The 21,761-nt window shown below is 33.8% G+C and overlaps 1 protein-coding gene across 1 annotated transcript in view; it reads right to left on the reverse strand.

The window, feature by feature from the left end:
• Positions 1-581: 581 nt before the first annotated feature.
• Positions 582-21,761, reverse strand: part of Mcad (Medium-chain acyl-CoA dehydrogenase) — a 44,987-nt gene continuing 23,807 nt past the window's right edge. Inside the window, exons 5-12 of the mRNA XM_075374295.1 lie at positions 20,135-20,235; positions 16,204-16,284; positions 9,439-9,569; positions 8,044-8,152; positions 6,931-7,071; positions 5,854-5,955; positions 2,986-3,156; positions 582-1,522 (exon numbers count right to left, since the gene is read on the reverse strand). Coding sequence (XP_075230410.1) covers positions 1,373-1,522; positions 2,986-3,156; positions 5,854-5,955; positions 6,931-7,071; positions 8,044-8,152; positions 9,439-9,569; positions 16,204-16,284; positions 20,135-20,235 — 986 coding nt within the window. The 3' untranslated portion in view covers positions 582-1,372. The remainder of the gene's footprint in view (positions 1,523-2,985; positions 3,157-5,853; positions 5,956-6,930; positions 7,072-8,043; positions 8,153-9,438; positions 9,570-16,203; positions 16,285-20,134; positions 20,236-21,761) is intronic.

Here is a 21,761-nt window from a genome sequence, read left to right on the forward strand (position 1 = left end):
AAACCAATACAATGTGATCTGTACTAACAGTGACTGATCTGGTAAATGGTCTCTTGATAATTCTTTGACCCAAGTCACTTCAGTATTTTCAATAAAACAACTTTGAAACCACACCATCAAGTAAACTTGGTCATCCATGTTTATTATTTTATTTTTTATAAAAAAACACAGTATGGTGTTTTGCTAAACCAATACAATGTGATCTGCACTAACAGTGACTGATCTGGTAATGGTCTCTTGATAATTCTTTGACCCAAGTCACTTCAGTATTTTCAATAAAACAACTTTGAAAAAAGTTTAGAATTGACCTGCATAATCTTTCCACTGAATTATACACATAATGGTCATACACATTGATGGTAAATTCTGCCAACTTAAAAAAAATAATCAGATTATTAGGCAATTATTATAGGCAACCTCAGTTTGCCTATAGTCTGCTAAGTTAACAGTATTTTAAAATGAGATTAATATTAGTATGAGATTAATATTGATAACAATAAAATACTCTTATGGAGTATAAGTTTTATAGTAGCCTATGAGTTGATGGTTTTAAAAAGTTGGGGAAGCAAAAACACAAAATATTAACAAGAATACATTTAATATAAAACAATATTAGTACAGTAAAATATTAATATATAAATTCATTCTAGAATAAATCTTAACAATTCAGACATTTGTTGTGATAACTCAATAGTTTGATACCCTGCTTACATAAACAATCAAACTGAAATTAAATTCGTATTTCATAATTACTGCATAACAGAAAATACTTCAGAAAAACTGTAATTAAAAAAACTTAACATTATATTTCTAAAACCGATCCTTTCAGGAATCATATTCCTCTGCAATATACAAATTATTAATCTACCAAAATAATTATTAATTACATAATATAATAATTATTAACACCTATTTTTATAATTATATTTTTTCTTTTCTTTACAAAAGTTAAACATACAAATACCAAACCATGTTGTTAAATTTCATTACTTACTAATAATATAATTAAAGATCAAACCTAAAGAAAATCCAAAAAAGCGATTTGAACATAACACAATAATTATAATATACTGATATGATTATTTAAGGACTAATCTCAGTTTTGTTTCAGAATTTAAAAATTTATTTTTAAAATGTATTTAAATAAAAACAAACCTTAAAATCACAATAATACAATCAATAAGTAAATAAAATATAAATAATTAAAATAAAGTATGATAGTAATGCTGTTAAGGTAACATTTCACCTTATACATAAATAAAATTACATAAAAAATTATGTAACCACACTCTCCTAGTAATAATTATAAAAATACAAAACTGTTGATGAATATGTATATATTATATTAATTGGTTTTTAAGTTAATACTTATTTATAATCCTCGCTTTGCTCTCTCTAATACTTCACGTGATACTATCATGCGCTGAATTTGTGCAGTACCTTCATAGATTTGATAAATTTTTGCATCTCTCATTAATTTCTCGACTGGGTATTCACTATTGAATCCATTACCACCGAAAATCTGGAATAAAAATGTAGGATTTCAATAAAACTATCATTTGTAAATAAAGTATTTAAATTAAAATAATGTGCACACCTCTAAATTAAAACCTGGTGTTTTGATTATGGAAGTCAATGTCCAGTTTAAATCACTAATTACATAGAAATAGACTTGTTTGGCTGAAGACATTGTTTTGACCAATTCTTGAGCTGCAGTATCCTTTCAGAATGACTGGAATTCTGGGAAATAAAAAATGTGTCAACCCAGCCAGTACTACATAAGGATTTGCCGGCTAGCCCTGTACAAAACACTTGGATGACAACCTATGCAGGGAAAGAAGACAACAGGCCAGGTTGTCCATGGAAATAAGCTCAGCTGTTGCTTGCTAACATAGTTCATTTAAGTACTCATTCTTGCTAACATAGCTCATTTAAGTACTCATTCAAGGATGACAAGAATGGTCATAACTCCAGGGACTCTGGCAGCTGGAATCCCTTAAATGGCCCTTTTCACGGCCACCAATATTCGTAACTTCTACTCATCCTTTAGTGACATTGTGTGGTTGAACTTGAACTTGTCTGGTTGAATTAATTATATCTTTTTAATACCAATAACTCTTAATACCAATTTCATTTTTAAAAAAATTAAATTTCATTTTCTATTAAAATTAGGTAATTTGGTTTATTATTTCTTCTCTTGTAAAATGAAATTTAATTTTTTTTCTTCAATAAAATAAAAAGTTTCCCAGTTTATGATGTGCAGGACACTTTGTAACAACAAGCTGCATCCTTATCTTAATCAACGAGTACAAGATTTTCAATCAAGATTTTCTCTTTTGGCTATGTTACATCTGGTTGAATATGAACCACCGATTGCACAGAAAAAACAAAACAAAAGAATTGTGCAGAATTCAATCAACACATAACATTACAAGGTAATTTCAAACACCAGTTTTAGTATCCATGTGTAATGAGATCTAGTTTACAATCAACTAATTGCCATTTACCTCCCAGGATGTCTAAATTCCAACATTTACTTGGAATTCCCGCTGCTGCTATGTTCCACTAGCATCAAAATACCAGATGTACTTTCAGCATGATGGTGTGCCCCCCATTTCGCAAATGCCATACTGAACATTTGAAAATGAGCATTTCCAGAGCGATGGACTGGTCATGATGGACCACACTCATTGCCACCAAGCTGATCAAACAGGTTTTTGTGTGTTAGATTGGATGAAAAGTATTGCATACAAAAGAAAGGTTCATATGCATGAAGAGTTGGTTACTCTTCATGTAACAGATGCCAGTGCATTTCCAAAGCCATGTATATATGAACTTTTTTCATTATTTTCACTAGTACAAAAAAAGTGCTGGTAACACACTATGTGAATTTATCTAATTTAAAATACCTTTATATGACTTCAGAACAGCTGTAAATTATGACTGGGAAAAGCTACATTGTTGATATATAAAACAATAAGTTACCTGTACAGCATCTGTAGCATTTTTATTAGCAACATCAGCAGCCAGTGCTTTAGCAATTGATGCATAATATGTATTTTTTCTACCTTGATCAATTTCCCAAGCCGAACGCTGCCATGCAAGACGTGATACCTCAGTTCCAATGGCCATATCTGCCAGTAAAAATGCAACCGCCTGAAAACATAAACATTCATGGTAAATATTCAACTCATGATCATAGTCCCTAATAAGGAAATAAATCTGATGATCATTTTAAAAAAAGTTAAAAATTATGTAAGTGCATAATAACAAACCATTAACAAATGCATAAGCTGTAAAAACTAAAAATGTTCTTCAATGAGTAATTTATACATTTTTAATTCCTGATCTACAAATGTAAAAGATAATAAAAGATAATAATAAGAAAAACTAACTGTAGACTGTCAACTTTTAAGATGAAAGGGATAAAATCCTACATAACATAATTTTTATTAACTTTTTGGAGATGTGAGCAGCATTTTAAATTATTAGTTATTCTAGAAGAGGTAGTAATAAATTATAAATTAAATGATTTAAATCTGAATTTAGAAAAATTAATTCTCTGGCTGAGTTTGTGTCAGATAGCATGGTTATTTAAAGAAAGGCCACTAAAGTTTAAAGTTTTGCCCAAAACTTTAAATACTCAAAGTATTTCTGAAAAATATTTCTTACATATAGACATTAAGAAAAAGTCATTTCAGTATGATGCAATACTTGAGAGGTAAACATGGGGTTGATCTATAAGTGGCAAAAGTTCTCTGACTCTAGGTTTCAAAATTAATGTTGGATAATATAAAATTCCCTGCTGTCAAAATTTTACATTTACACCTCCCCAGACGGACAACACCTTTTTTTGTAATACGATTAAACTGTGTTGCTAAGTAAAGAAATTAAAATTACAAGTATCAAGAAATTTCATTAATCCCTTAATGGTTTTTTCTGACTTATGTCGATGTGGCATTTTGTTAACCCGTTTTGAATCGTTTAACATCACAAAGTCAATGGGTGATTGCTCACTCTACTGGACAATCCTTCTACTAATGATGGAACACATTTCAATTTAGATTTATTGTCATTTGAAGCTTCTGACAACAAAATCATGTATACCATGTCAAGCAGCTATGAGGTTTGAGTTCATTGAATAATTTATTTAGCCACATCTTTTAAAAACTGTTTAAATGCAGTAACTGTGATTTCAGTTTATTCAGTTTATTAACTAAATCTAGTGATAGTGATACTGATACTGAAATGCTTGATGATCTAGATGCTGAATCGGAAAATGAGGATCAGCTGGTACAGATTAGTAATTTCAATGATCTTTACAAACTTTTTAAAATTTTTATGGAGTCTTATCCTGAAAACTTGCCTCGTGAGGTCACCAGGCGGGTTGCCTTCTCCTCCACTGTATTCACTTCACTTCACATACTCCACAGAAGCACCAGCCAATGAATGTAGGCGAGCTGTCTCCACCACATCCTTTCTTTGTAATCATCATTATGACCAGCTGGTAGTTAATTCCAGAGAGACCTACCCACATCTGCCAGTTGCAGATGCATTAAGATCGCCTGCGATGAGTGCAGAGTAGGCGATACTGCGATCATGACAGTAGGTCATGGGCCAATGTAGTGAGCGGTCCTCCCCTGGCTTAAAAATCCTTACCAGCTCCTCTGGGATATGCAGCAGATCCGTATGATGTCCCTTAATGCCACAGGACAGAAATCTGGATGCTCTAGCCATGTGGCCGGACACTCAAAACATCTGAAACATCTCAGGGGTTGCTCCATAATGTATAATCGGCATGAGACAAGGCCGATCCTTACTCAGCGAAAGGCAACATCCTTACTCACGATCGATGCGAAAGGCAACAGCCTACATGTGGCAACCTTGGTGTCACCATATCCAGGTCATATAGTGCAAATTTTCAGGGAGGCCTGGACCAGCGACCTCCCTGAGTTCTCTAGCTATATCTTTTGTCCATATATCGCATTCGAAGTCCTGAATGTTAGTGCGGCAATTTTGGTCCTTGTGTGCACCATACCTTCCTTTAGGGCAGTAGTGACCGCATACTTGAATGCTCCGACATTTTTGTCCTCCTTTACTTTAATTTCCATATCTTCGTTTTGTTAGGGACCATAAACCCGTTCTACAGCATGTCAGCAGGTGGTATGCCAGAGGCAGCCTGGTTGGTACAAAGTCGTGGGCTCAGCTAAAAAAAACCGAGGAAAGTAACTGAAGCTCTCCAACTTTAGTTACTTTCCTCGGTGGCTGGAACCAGTAGTGCAATAGTGGTAGCGTAGTTATAAGAAAAAGAAAAAAATAATATGCTTGCTCGCCTGTAGAGAAATTGACTTAGAATAATTCTCAGTAAGTAAAAGGTTATGTTGAACCAATCTAACGTTATTCTGAAAAAATCTATATAAAAAGAGAATCGATAAATCTGAAATTCTATAGACATGTCCAGTAATGTTTCACCAGCAGTTGCCTTATTTCCAATCTGATAAAAAATACCAATAACCAAACCAGAGTCACGTACACCACCGCAGTAAATCACCCACTCGACCCCACTATACAATTACCTAGTTAGCCTTTATTTTTACAGGTACTATAATTTCCTAACTTGAAACGGATGATACCACAAATTTCAATTTGATAGGATTTTCTACTTTTTTCAAATATCTGAATACTAAGGAAAATCAACAGTATCCACATACACCAAAGAAACTTGGCTCAAACCAAGCTATTGTAACTTGACCAAGCTGCTATAATTTGTCTTTGATTTAATGGTGGAAAGTACCACCAAGAAAATCATTCTTTACTCTCTATAGATACTTATACATAACTAATAATTCTTACCTGATGATATGCGATTGGTACACCAAAGGTTTTCCTTTCTAAGGCATATTTACTTGCTTCATCCAAACACCTCTGAGCTAATCCTGTTGCTCCAGCAGCTACCTACAAATAAATGAAAAAATTCATTATTATGCCATTATATTTTTAAAACATTTCTATGACTAACATGAACTTCAGAATTTTTAAAATTCCAATGATACTGATTTGTCTATTAAACAATTTTTTTTTTCTTATGAATTATGAGGGGCAGAGATACAGCAAGTTTACACTACAGGGGTGCCAACTTTTTTTTGAAGATAAAAACTTAAAGTTTTTTGTTAGATCTGTTATTAAGAAATAACTTTTCTTAAGAAAGAGCTTTCTAAAACCTTTTGAATGCTTCATAGCCAAAGGTGTGTGATGCACATAGCCTGCATGAAAACAAATCTTGAGCACCAGCTTAAATGTTATTATTAACATCTTATTGAAAATTAAATAAACAGAAATTAATTTAACATAATTGATGACAGTTTCATATAGATGGGATTATTTTTAATCTTTTAAAAAAGAAGGATCTTTTATTACTAGTTGTAAATTAATGTTAATGGAACATATAAAAAATGGAACAGATATAAAAAATCATTACATACATAATAAAATAACAAAGATTATACTTAAACAATATTTATTAAAGTTTTTCTATCTCAATTACATTCTAAACACAAAAAATAAATCACAAAAATATTTTAAGTTGATATACAAAACTAAATGCGTGCTGATAAATCATCAATACTGAAAGAGATCATACAGAGATCACAGGTTGTAGAAATATTGATGGGCCAGATGTATTAAATCTGATCTATCATCTGGGTAGGTAAAAATTATTTTAAGTTAGATAAAATACACAACAAAATGTACAATTACACAAAGCAAGAGGGAGAACTTCATGTCCTTGGATTCATTATATATAATGCAAACTAACAATAATCACAGATGTTACTTTATTGTAATAGTGGTTTCATTTAAAAAATTTTATGTTTTATTATTTTAAATTGTACACATTTAACTAATTTTAACAATATAAATAAAAAGACTCACGGGTGGTCGTGTTTTGTCAAAAGTTTCCATAGCAATCCTAAAACCAGCTCCTTCACCAATTAATACATTTTCTTTAGGTACTCTAACATCTTCAAAAGTAATACCTCTAGTGTCAGATGCTCGCTGTCCCATATTAATTTCCTGTAAAATAATGTACTTTTTAAATGACTAATAAACAATGTTATTATACAATAATAAATGTTTAAATATTTATAATGCTTTCAGAAATTTATTTCTGAAGGAGAAAAAATACACCACCAAAAAATAAATAACAAATTTAAAGGTTTTTTAATATGTACTTAATAATTTTTTAAAGATTTTTAATAGAATATTGCATTTTTATCTTAAAATTAATGAGGAAGTATAAGTATAATTTTTTTTGTAGTAACACAAATTTTATTCTTTTAAAAAATGCTGAAACCATTTATTTTTAGGAAAAGTAGGGTTTTTGTGCATGGTCTGAACCATTAAAAGAATAATTAACATTTTTAATAGACTATTTTAAAAAATTGATTTTTTTTTGGTTCACTAAACAAGATCAAGGTTTGGTTATGGGAGTATGGAGTATGACATGAAATACTGTGCATGAAAAATTCCAATTTCTAAAAATTCCACAAAAATGCTATGACTTGGTCATGGAGGTCAACACAAAACATAAATGTGCAACTTCAGTTTCACTAAATAATATAATGTTTCACTGGGTGATGAACTGATTACCACTACCACATTAGGTTAGCCATACGAATGTAATTGCATGAGGTTCTATGTAAACTATTAACTTAAATGTGGTTTGAACGAATTTATTAATTTACATTCAATATACATACATTCATTTTAATGTACTGTATGAATCTCTGTAATTACTGTGATAAAAATGACACTAGTTAATAAAACCCTTGGATTTCAGATATTATCTGATACCACTCAAAAAATGACAAGTAAATTAAAAATAAGATTTCACTGTAAGTAAATCAGTATTTCAAGATGAACCAATCATAAAAATGATTTTGATTAAAAACTTTTATCAAGAACTCAAAGATTTAAAAATACTTTTTAAAGATATTAATTATGATAAAACTTACAATGAATTAAAGAAAAGCATAATCAAGTTACCTTACGTCCTGGTGTTAAACCAGGTGTATCCCGTTCAACAATAAATCCAGTAAATGCTTTTCCGGTGGGAGCCTTTGGATCCAAATCGGTTCTAGCCAACACAAAATACCTAACAAAATTATAAAATTTGTTACATTATCATGTATGTAATGGTGGACATGACATTTCCATTAAAATGTTATGTTTTATTCAAAATATATAAATAAAAAAAGATGGTAAAAATAACTAATCAGGTAAATATAACTTTTAACTTATAACTACTCTTTACATGGTGCATTCAGTAGTTGTCTATATTAGATCAGTGCATGGGCACTGACTTATATTTACATCACACTTAACATGTAAATTTACATTTACAGTAGAAAGAAGAATATAGTTAATATACACAAGAAAGAAAAATATAGTTAATACTAAAGGATTTAAAATTAATCACCAGTTTATGTTACTTCTATTTCAAGCACCAAATGATACTGGTCATTAGCCAGAAAAAATGCCTAAACCACACTGACAGCTGTACTAATTTGGAATTTTTTAAAAATATTTTGTAATTTTTCTTCTCTTCATACAAAATTATAATACAAATATTCATCAAATAATATATATTATAACACTGAGAATTAAATTATTTGCATATTTTTGGTAAAGCCAATCTCTATGGCAGAATGCTAGCATCTCAGCCTTTCATCCAGGGGTAATTCATCAATAAAAAAAAAATTAAAAGAATCATTTATTTTTCATAAGTAAGCATACAACTTTTTTAAGTTATAAGTGTACCTACTAAAAAGTAATCATATAGTGTGTCATGAAAGTTGTTTAGCAAGTAATATTAATCCACACAGAAAATAATTTAAATATTAAATACTAATAATAAATTAACAAAAAACATCATAACTTACATTTCAATTAATTAAAAAAACATTTACCATAGCAAAAAGACTGCGAGTCTTTTGGAATTATTTTGTATTACAACAAAGCCACACCTACTGAAGGTTTACTATTACATCCTAAATAGTGAAATAATTATCAAAAATGTTTATTATTACAGTATTCTTTACATTAAAGTGGAAAAGGAAAGTTAGTACTTGTGTTTCCATGAGACATTTGAGTCCAGGTCAGACTGGTTAAATCTTTATACAAATCACCTCCTTGATACAGTCTTCTGGTCACCATTATATTGTTGGTTCTAGCTGAAAATATATCCTAGCCTGGCAATCCAGAAAAGTAACAAGACTTTCTAATTACATGATAATCTGACTACACCAGTAACAGAAACAACTGCTTATGGGCTCTAAATCAACAAAATTGAATAAGATATCTAGAAAAATCAAATTTATACAAATCAATCAATTATAATTACACTGTTTACTACAAATCGAAATGTAAATGAAAACCAACCAATTTGCAACACCTCCATTTGTGATCCACATTTTTTGTCCATTAATAATATATTCATCTCCTTTCTTCACTGCTTTTGTTTTTACACCGCTTACATCAGATCCTGCACCTGGTTCAGTGACACAATAAGCCTAAAACATGGTAAAATTAAAAAAATTATACAAAAATAGGTAGAACATATTTCTAAATATAACATATAAAATGGACTAGGATGATCTTTGCTTAACATGTTGAGTGGGGTTGTTGGCGCCATCTGGCGGCTAATGCATCATATGGAATGAATTTTACTTATGCTGGCCTATCAATTCTGTTAACCTTTATGTGGCATGTTAGCTGAATATTTAGTGTTATAAAATTGTTTATGGTCCCAAAGCATTAGGCGCACATGTTCAGATCTGTGGGGTAACAACAGCTGGGTTCTGCACCATGACAACTCGCCCATGCATACATCGCTAGCCGTTTGGAATTTCTTGGCTTCCAAAAAGACGGTAGTGATTCCCCACCCACCCTGTTCGCCTGACCTTACCCCGTGCGACTTTTTTCTCTTTTCGAAAATAAAATTTCAATTGAAAGGCCGTCGTTTTAACACAATTGAGGAGATTCAGGAAGAAACGCAGAACGTGCTTCAAACACTTACACCTGCAGACTTCCAGGGATGCATAGAATCAGGGGAAAAACGCTGGGATCACTGTATCAATGCCCAAGGGGATTTCTTTGAAGGAGACAGTGGAAATTATAAGTTACGGTAAGCTATTTTATTTTTATGGTAAAATTCCCCGAACATTTGGGTAGCACCTTGATAGTAGTTTTTTATGTCTTTTCTGTACTGCAACCTACGTTTTCTTACCTTCTGTTAAAAGAATTAATGGGTAATTTTAAATCCAGTTAAAAAAAAAATTATTTTGTATAATTTCAATCCTATAATTTTTTGTAAATAACAGAATTTTATCAACTTATTCATTTGAATAATATTTTAAATCATACTTTAAGAGAGTTTGTTTTTGAAATATAATAAGAAATTAACTTTGAATGCAAGTACACAAATGCAAAATGGAGGAAAAATAATTTGTGAGAGAGAAGTATGTCAGACATTAAGGATTTATGGATAACAGTATATGTAGTTCTTATTAATAACAAGTAGGTGCTATCAATTTAAAACCAGTCAATAATATATTACTCTATGTAAATTATGACAACATAATTTCCTGTATTTGGAAGAAATAATGGGTACTAATAAAATGGACAATTATCTTTATATTAATTGAAATTTCTTCCTTTGTGAATGTAGAAAGCAAATGAATATTTTTTTAATATTTTTATATCTAAAGATGGTTACTCAGATGTTCTAGACATTAATAAATTTGTTCTCTTTTGAATTATCAAAATTAAAATAGTCTATAGACAGTAGAGTAGTGGAATTTAATTTGTAGATGTAATAATGGGTTCATTCAATCACATTTTCACTTCTGATTGAGTGAGCAACAAGCATCAGATTACTAAATACATTAATTAGGTTACATCTGAGTAAAGAGAAATATGAGATTACATCTTCACTTGATGTAATTTTAATTTATCGAATATGATTCAATAAAGCTTTAGCACAATTCTATAAAGTCTTTCATATATCATCAACGGCTCCGATCTCAACGGCAGTCTGACTTAGGAGCTTTTAGCTTTTAATGTTTCAAGCAGGGTTACATGAGAACAGGTGGCCTTGCTCAGAAAAGAAATTGTTAAATGCTCACCTTGCCTTGAGTTAGGTGTTAAGTTTCGTTCGGTGTCAGGTTGTGAACGTAGTGCCTGGTGTCCAGTCGACCTGCAGAGCAATCCAGGGGAGATTGGTTGGAGGACTTGGTTGGTTTTGCCAAGGAAATGGTGGCTATTGACCCCTTCCAGCCAAGAAGGTCAATCGGCAGGTCTCTGCAGAAGCCTGGTCCCCCACAAATGAGGTCTCGGAGGTTTCCGCAGGGAAGGTGCTATGCCCTTATGAAGCAATTGCACAAAAAATCTGGTCAAAACCTCTGTAATGAGTTATGCAGGAAATGCTGCAACCAGAACCTCACAAGGAGTGTGCAGCAGGAAGGGGCGAGCCAAGCCCGAAGGGCAGCTCCCCACTAAGTCAAAGGAAGTGGAGGATGGTGATGCAGTGATCAGCCCTAGGTGGGAGGTCTTCGGAAGTAAGCCTGCTGAGAAGCAGGTGAAATCCGGGTCCTAAGGTTGAGGGTGGATCGAGGAGATGCGTCGGAGTGGACCAAAATCTCCTCAAAAAAGGAGTATCCTTATAGATTCGGCAGCTTGTGTCAACTTCTATTTGAGTCAATGTGCATTGTTGGTCTCGGATCTGGTATTAAAATGTGAGGGACTCCAAGGTGCCAACCTTGCCTTGGACTCTGTTGTCTGCTGTCAATTGCCTTGGACTCGGTTGGGACTGTCCGGCAAGCTGGAACAGGTTGTGGAGGGAATCAGGGGCTTCAAGCTGGTGACAGGTGAACTCCCCACGTATATAAAAAATGTGGAGAAGGTTAAAATGCCTGTCTCCTTCGCCGGTGTGGCTGCCGCGCCTGTGCCTAAGCTGATTAGTCCACTGCTGCCAGAGTTCAGGCACTGGTGGCTAAAATTAAGTGGGCTATCATTAAGATGGTTCCACTAAAACCTGGTCTGGGAGCTTTGTTGCTAATGACAAAGCCCCCAGACCTGGTTTTAGTAAAAGTGCAGGGCGTATAATATTGCACGTGCAAGAGCTGTAAAAAACACAGCTTATGGCAACGCCTGAATTGGGGGAAGCCTTTGAGGGCAGACTCCACAATGTCGAACGGCCGCTCTCCACGGTCATGGTTGGCTCAGATTCATTGGGTGTCTTTTTGATGCCCCAAAGGTCGGCAATTCACTGTCATGCGAGTCACAAGGGGTACAATCGATGTCGTACTAGTGTCAGGATACTTCCAGCTTGGAAGGAGTTTCTGCTTGGATGACTTGCTAGTGAAGTTGGGCAGGATTCTGGGCGATCTCCTGGGCACCAGTACTGGGTATTGGACGCTAATGCCAAGTCTCCCACCTGGTGTTCACCACTCATTGACCCCAGAGGCGCTGGTCTCGAACAGTTCGTGAAAGCCAGGAACCTCTACCTGATTAATGATGCAAAACAACTGCCAACTTTCTCTTCCGAACTGGGGGAAAGTTACATCGACATCACTTTTGTGACAGGCGACTTGCTACGAAGTACAAGTAGTTGGACCGTCTGGCCTGAGCATTTACGGAGGTGGTCTAAGAGTTCCAGATTTGGGATAACCAGGCTGCGGCACGAGTGCACGACTGCCTTGCAGAGGTTGGAATGACGCATGGAGCACAGAGAGGAGGTGGAATTGATGGGTGAAAAATTTGGCTGGGCCATCAAGACTGGCTGTGATAGGGTCCTATGGCGATCTCGGCCAATGGACAGACCCTTAGATAGTGGCCAGTCTGCTGATCAGGGAGTACCTGGAGCCATCATGACCGCTGCTTCCGAGAAGCTGTCTGTTAAATGCAGGCAGAAACCCGGGAAAAGTGGTGGTCCTCTGACCTTAGCGTGCTGCGTGCAATTAGGTCTGCTAGGAGAAGATACCAGTCGCCCCTAATGGGGATTATCGTTGATGATGCGCGCGCTGAGTGTCTGTGGATCTACCGGCGCACCCATAATGAGTATGTTCATGCCATCAAGGAAGCCAGGCTCAAGTTATTGTAAGATGCCAAGTGTGAGTTGCAGCGCAGCCCCTGGCAGCTCACAAAATTATGTTACCGGCCAAAGCAATTGCACATGTTGTCCAGTGTTTGATGCAGGTATGGTGGTTGTGATTACACTTTAACATTTGTGGCGACTTACCAGGCATACTTGGATACTCTGTTTCCAGATGCTCCAGAGGGTGAAGCAGAGAGCATTAGGGCGAGGGCTACGCCTTTTCCTGGCGTACGGGCTGTGAATCCTGTAGATATAGACCAAATGGTTTCTCGAATGGCACTGAAAAAGGCACCGGGAATTGACCAACTTGACCCGAATATATTCAACCATCTGCTGCCTGTCATAAGAAAGCCACTTGGCAGGCTGTTCATGGGGTGCCTTAGCTGGGGCTGCTTCCCGACTTGCTGGAATATGGCTTTGGTGAGGTTGCTGGTAATCGGCAAGTTGCTTGAAAGGCTGGTTGTGGAACAGCTCTGGGAAAGCATAGGGGTGAACTTTTTTGTAAATTGAGCCCAGTATGGCTTCATGAAAGGGGTTAGCACAGAGGACTGCATCTTAAATGCTCTTGCCAACGTGGAAAGTGCTGACTGTTAATATGTTTTGGCAATTTTTATAGACATAGAGGCAGCATTTCCTTCCTTGTGTTGGAGTTCTCTCCTCTATGGGTTGGAAGGCCTCAATATTCTTGTACCACTGCAGGCTGTAGTAGGTGATTGTTTAATCATACGGCTCTGTTTAAAGATGCGCACCTAGCTGTGGAAAAATCCATCACTAGGAGAAGCTTGCAGGGTTCTGTTCTTGGTCCCTGCTGTGGAACCTGATATTTGACAGGTTTCTGGGATTGACATACCCAGAAGGGATCACGGCCCAGGCTTTCGCCGATGACTGTCTTCTTTAAGTTCATGGTAATTCACGACCGCAGCTGGAAGATCAAGTGCAAGTGGCCTTGTCGACCATGGAGGGCTGGATGGACATTCAAAATTTATAGATTTCAGTACCCAAGATAAAGTTTATGCTTCTCAAGGGTGCAGACAAATTATCGTACAGTCGAAACCCCCACATTAAGTATAAAGGCTGTCCAATCAGCCAAGTGAGAGTTCGTAAGTACCTAGGTGTTTTGTTTGATGAGAAGTTGTTGTTTAGCAACCACATTAGACAAGTAGCGGTGGACGCCGTCTGTGTGATGCACATACAAGGATTGCTCGGAAGGACTATGAATTATCTGGCCGTCAAATGTACATGGTGTCTGAGGTGTCTTCGAAAGCATGATCTCTTACGCGGCACCCACTTGGATGCATAGATTGGATATGAAGAGAGCACTTGTTCAAAATTTAAGGAGTGCCCAGCACAGAGCCTTAATTGTATGAACTGGTGTTTTTAAAACAACCTCCTACGAGGCTACCACCGTATTGGGAAAGACTCTCCCAATCAATTTAGTGGTGAAACCATGTAGAGAATGCGAAGAAGCCGAGAGACCGAGGTATTTGAGATGCGGTTTCAGGCCAGAATGAAACGGCCGGTTTCACACCAGAATGAAACGGTGATCACAATGCACCAGATCTAAATTTTGTTCAGTTGCCAATCTCCCACCTGCTGCAGAGCTCGCGATGGAAACATGGCAGCTGGAATGGAACACCATGACTAAGGGAAGATCCCTGTACATTATATGGGATCTGGGGGGGAAGGTATGCCTCGAGCTCATTTTTAAGGGCAACAGGTGCCCAGGTGCTCACCAACCATGTTAATTTGAACCAATATCTGGTTCAATTTTGGTTCCGACTGGCAGCTGATGAGCTGTGCATTTGCAGGGAGGTCCAGTCAAATGAACACCTGATATTTGACTGCCCTGCTCTTGGGGGGGGGGGGGGGCAGAGACCAGGCCACCTTGGAACTTAAGAGGTCAAGGGGAAAATTGGCCACTTACAAGCGGCGAATCAATGTGGGGAGAGCTGCATTGTCGGATCGTGTGGGAGTTCCTTGATGCAGTTGCTATGTTCAACCGACATCAGTAATTTAGGGAAAGACTCCTAACGCACTGCTGTAGGAAGCTAACCTTGAGATATATGCTGACCACCAGCCAATTAGGGCTCCAAGCGCTTTAATATGGTGGACAGGTACTTGGTGGCATTCAGCGATCTAGGCGTGGCAGCGAATTGCTGTCTTGACAAAGTAAATTTTAATTTATGGATGTCATATATTTTTAGTAGTTGATGGGGTGCGCCTACCCATTTTAGTAAATATATGACAAGTGAGCAGTTGGGATATGTAAGCTGGTGGTGTATGGCACCGTGCGTAGTCCACTCACGCTGTTAGGTAAGCTCCTAGAGCTTACCTAATAGCTCTAGGAGCTATTTAGGACACTGGTCACTAAACTGTTTCGAGGCTCAATAGTTGTTTGTGGCACAGAAATTTGGTTTATACTTTAGGGTGAACGAATGGGGTGGTGGAAGGAGAAATGCCAAGCAAACCCCAAATGTCCTATGTACAGGGTCTGAAAGAAGCAATACAAGTAATCATATGTACATATTTTACAGTGGTACAACAGTAGAAGGAAAGTGTGAAATCCTTTAAAGCAATTTTCCAATAAAAAAAAGGAAGTTTGAAAATTTTACTAGTATAACCAATTAATATAAAAAAAAAAAATTATGACCAGCCTTAAAGAATATCAATTTTTAAAAACATCATTAAATGTTTTGCAATATTTATTTTAATATCTTGTATTTTTAAATACTACACAGTACAATTCACATTAACAAAAAGATAAAATAAAAGTGTGTCAAACAAACAACAATATCTGTGTTACTCTGTAAAAAATTGATAAGCTATCTACTGTAAGTCTAGCAAATAATAAAATACAATATTTATTAATAACTAGGTAAATACCAAAGGTTTACCAAAAAAATTAATGTTAAATAAAACCAAAGATATATAAATTGAAGCAACTACAAGCAACAGTTACTTAATGAATCATATAAATTATGATGCATGCATTTCCATATAATTTAAATTAAATGAAAAATTCATTATTTTTATACCCTGTAAAAACTTACAGCAAGTAATGGTTCTTCGACTAATCGTCCAAGATATTTCTTTTTTTGTTCCTTATTTCCAGCTACAAGAACAGGTGTTTGCTGAAAAATAAGAAACAATGTACAATTATATTTTAAATAATATATTTAAAAATACAATTAACTGTAATTATATTCAAACAGTTACTTCTCTTACTGATTTCTTACATGGAAGTATCAAAAAATTTTTTACACTGGCTTTTTTTCTGACAATTATTTTATTTTACTTTTTAACTGTTAATATTTTACATGCTCAATAAATCAAATTTGAAAATTATTTTACGTTCAAAAGTTATTTTATATACTTTTATTTTATTTACTTCTATTCTTAATCCAGTGTATAGCGGTTTTCCCCTCTAAATTCTTTCCGTTAGTAGGAAATAGCTCAAAGAACATAAGTTATATAGTGCCGATACCTCCCTAGGGGTGGATACCATCCCTTCTAGGGGTAGACTTTTTTCACTCAAAATATATCCTGAAAATCAATAGGTCCAATTTCAAGAAAAAAAATGTGGTATGAAGACTTTTTGATAAACCAATACTTTTTGAGTTATTTGTGGTTGAAAATGTTGATTTTCTACCAAAAAAAAGCATGTTTTCAAATGATTTTTTGTAAATAACTCAAAAACCTAATGTTTTATCAAAAGTATAAGGAGCAAAAATGAAGCATATAAAAAAACAAAGAAATTGGATTTTTATGAGTGTTCTAAGTGCAATACAAAGCGAGTTATGGCTTGTTGAAGGGGACTTATTTTGTGTGAAGGACTTGAGTTGTACTTAATGGCAGATGATAATGGACAACAGATACATTTTTCAGGAAAAATTCAAACATTTTTTGAAGGGCTTAAAAAGATCTTTAACATGAGTACTGATAAAAGTTGATTAGATTAAAACTAAGCGAGTTACGATGAGAAAAAATGGGTCGCTCTAATTTTTTAATAAAAAAGTGAACAGTAAAACTAACACCATGTCCACCATAATTAACATTTACTGTATTCCCTCTACAATTCACTTTATTCTTGTATTATTTATGTGATCTGGAAATTTAACTGGCTTAGTTCTGAAAAAATCTAATGAAAAAACTATTTTTTCAATTTTTTGATACATTCACTTTTTTCAAAATTACCCTGCAAAATGGTTTTTGGGTGATTCAGGTAGCTTGAAAATTGATGGAGATATTGCAAAAAAATCGATTGCATTTTTTTCTACTACAAATTTTGAAGCGTTTTTCTTGTATATATTTTCGAAGCAATGAAGTATACCTTTCATTTACATACTGTTATATTGTGTGTGTGTGTGTGTGTGTGTGTGTGTGTGTGTGTGTATATATATATATATATATATAGGGATGTGAATGTGTACATGTATATATATATACATGTATATATATATATATATGTGAACAAATTAAATCGTATCGAAGATTTCTCAACATTTCTTGAGAAAATGCGTTACGAATCATTTAACAAGGCAACCACTAAAAGTAATGTTGTACAATTATCATCAATGGTTCCAACAATTGATGCTATAGATGACCATGTTAAACAGGTTTACTACCAAACGCAGGTATGGTTGGGAAAAAAAGATATTCGCCCTGCTGACTGGGGATGGACTAGTGACGTTGAATTATTATGCCTAATCAAAATGAAGAAAACGCCTGCACCAGAAGAACTTCTCAAAATGATTTTCTGCAACTACAAAAAAGGATGCGGCGCAACATGAAGTGCCGAAAAGCTGGTTAGTTAGTAGCTGGTATAGTTGGGATAACTCCGCTCCCATCACCGATCGAGTGATAATGATGAATGATTCATGTTTTTTATATAATATAATGTATAATTTATGATATTTTGTAATAAAAAAAATGCAGTATTAATCCACTGCAAGATATAGGATTGAAATGCTACAATAAATCACATTTCATTGAAAAAAACTAAAAAGACTTTTTTCAGCATATACATATATTAATAAAATATTTAAAAGATTTTTTCTTAATTTTTCTTTATAAGGAGTAGAGTTTTTAGGGGTTGAAACGTTACGGTAAATAAAATTTCATTAAAAAAAGTGAAAAGACTTTTTTTCAGCATATATTTATCAATAAAACCTTTAAAAACTTGATTTTTTCTGAAATTTTCTTTAAGGTGTGCTTTTTAAGGGTTAAAACATTGAACAACATAATAAATTAAGTACAAAAATGTAAAAAAAATATTTGTACTATAAATTTGAGAATGATAATGTGTAAAACGCTTCATTCTATGTTTTTAATTTTTTTTAATAAAGGGTACTTTTAATCCTTAAAAATAAAAAGCAGGAATCGGAAATATATAACCTCTGAAGTAGATGGTCTAATTAGCTTAATTCCAAATATTCATAAAAATCCATGTATGGAAAAAACTGGGAGGTAAGACCCATTTTTACCGCTGTACACTGGACTATCTTGTTCCCCCAAAATCTTTTATTGAAATATGTCCCTATCACCTCAAAAGAATTTACTAAATGCAACTAAATCCATTAAATGTACAAATGAGTTTATGAAGGATATATTTTAATATCAGGAAAATGTAAAATGACATTTATTCCCCAGTTGATAGATTTCAGTGTTCACCTTACAACATCTTCATCAGGGTAAAACCTAAATCAGGGTCATCAGGGTCATGATTAGAGAGGCTTGATGTGTTAAAAATGGGTCTTATTCTTGATGTGTTATGATGCAGGAGCGCTAGAAGGCTAAAAAAATAATAGTGGCTTATTTTTCAGTCTTGGTAATAAATAAATTAACAAATAGAAGAGGAGAGCTGACAATTGAATAGGAAGATTAAAAATGCATCACAAAAAAGTAAAAAATTATTGCTTTTTTGTGGTGAAAACTTATTGTTTACAATTACTTTAAAAAAAAAATCTTGTAGATGGCCATCATTTTGTTTTACACATTCCAACAGTCTTGTGAGTAAGTTACCCATCATACTTATATTGTGACTACATAAATTTGAGGCGCCACTACTTGGTCTATTCTTTAAGGTCCTGGAGATTGCATGGTGGTGATCAGAAAACTGTGATTTCAAGTATCTCCAAAGGAAAAAAATGCACCCAGACAGATCTGGTGATTTTACAAATCACAGTATGTCTTTTTTAAGATAGAAAACAACTTCCTTACAGTGATAGCCCTTTAAGTGTGGCTCGTAGTATTATCTTATTGAAATATCTTGTTTTCATTGACAGATTGGTGAATTAATTCAGGCTAAATTAAGTTTTCTAGAATGCTAACATAATGTTGTGAATTTACTGCAACTGCATGCCCATCAGTCCTCAAACAAATAGAGCCTTATAATTCAAAGTAATGAAATGACGCACCAGACCAACATTTTGACACTATGGAGCAATTTTCGTACAATCTTTGAAGATTTATACGTGACAATTGTCATGTGTAAATTGGGTCAACTCTGATGTGTGCGTGCCTTTCAATTCTACCTGTTCTTTTTAACACTGAGTCAGTTTCCTCAAAGTTTATACCCCATTTTTTTATTGCATGGGCGGAAGGGCAGTCATTTTAAGGAATGTTAAAATTATTCCAAAACACTTGCTGTGTGACTGTATTTATATTACACTTAACAGCAAAAGCATAGTGCATACTACTCCTCATTTTCATCATGACTGAAAGGTAAAACAAGGGCTAAAGCTAGTAATACTTCATTATCCCTACTCATCAATGGTAGACTACATCTACTGTTATCAAATTGCCTATTTTACTGCTGCACTTGTTATTTTCCAACAGTATACTTTTAACTTCTTTAGAACTAAGTATTTATTCCAACAGGGAAAGTTTACAAAAAACAAAGATTGGGAAAAGTTTTAAAATATGTCTGTTAATGAGCTATAATAATTTATAATATTCTAAAATTATAATCAAATAACATACTCCAAGGCCACTGGCTTCAAGAGCTGTCATTATGCCAGTACAACCATAAGCAAGCTGTTCAGCTACAATACATCCATCAAATACGCCCATTTCCAGACCACCTAAAACAAAAGCAAATTTATCACTAAATTACTAGATCAGGAAAATTAACTAATTTATTTAAAGTTTTACAAGAAATTCAAAAGAAAGCTTTCTCAAAACAGAATAGCTTTCATAATCAACATAGAAAATCAACATAGTGGCATCTTTTTTTTATTATAATTTTTATTGCTGAAAGCCAAAGACTTAACACTAAGGCAAAATTTTGAGAAAAAATTATTTCTGTAATATGGCAATTACAGAAAATTTATCACATATTAATTAACAAAATTTACAGTATATAATGTACAGTTTATTCAAATTAAGCTTAAGGTAGTACTGAACTAAGGTAGTAGAAGTAGGTAGATCGTATCCTCTACTGAAATACTGTAGTAAAGTATAAATAGAAAAAATTAAATAAAATAAATCCTTTTGTATCATAAAAATTGTTACACACAATTCTTCTACCAACAATACAGGAGGGTGAACAGCTCATTGTATTTCACATAAAACTATTTAGCAAATAAACTACATTTTAATATGGAAAATTATGTCACTATTTACTCAGAAAAACACATTTTTTGAATATGTAAATTTTAAACTCGTACAGGGTAGTTACATAACTGCCCAATAGTTACTAATAATATTGCAACCTCTGTAATGAAATAGTAATAATAACAGTATCTTTATATTTTCTTCAAATGGAAGGTTCTAGGTTTACATTCTGGTAAGCTTGGTATTTTTCATGGGCTGCAAATATTATATAACACATTCCCTTATGAAAGACAACCTAATGTGATAAATTAGTTAATAAAGAAAAAAATATAAATAGAAAAAGCATCAGCATCACATTTTTATAAGTGAATTTTAGCATGGAAAATTATTTGCTGAGCATCTACTCGAGTACCAGTATTTTCACATGATTATATAAAATTATCATGTGAACATTTAAGTTTGATAATATATTAACTTAATGGTACGTTCATATTTAGCAATGCAGAATGCGTTTTCAGAAGCACATCCATCATGTTTTCATAAAAAAATAAGATATTTTTAAAATTCAGAAACAAAAAATGTAAAATTTAAAATTGCTGTTTTTACCTTCACAAAAGTTTACATGTAATTTTATGTACTGGAATATTAATTTTATAAGATTTTCTTAAAAATTTTTAAACTAATATTTCTTTGTATAGACTCTTGACAGAATGATGTGATGATTTTTCAGGACAATAAAAAAAATGTATTTCATAATATTACAAAGTTTAATGTATCACATTAAAAAACAATAGATACGGTTTTAAAATTTTATACAGTTTACATGATTCAAATGCATGATGTTCTCGACTAACTCACGAAGGCCACTAAAACGGTATTTTTAGTGCAGCTGGACCACTCCTCACTGACAGTTATGCCAACATAATGATGACTACAAAATCATCATATAATCTGCCAGACCCTGTTTAATTTTACAAGAATTATATGTAAACTTTTGACAAAGCATCACAGGTACTTGAAATTTTGAATGTATCACAATATCTTGTATTATCAA

The sequence above is a fragment of the Lycorma delicatula genome, chromosome 8 (assembly GCF_047948215.1).
Source record: "Lycorma delicatula isolate Av1 chromosome 8, ASM4794821v1, whole genome shotgun sequence".
Classification (NCBI taxonomy): domain Eukaryota; kingdom Metazoa; phylum Arthropoda; class Insecta; order Hemiptera; family Fulgoridae; genus Lycorma; species Lycorma delicatula.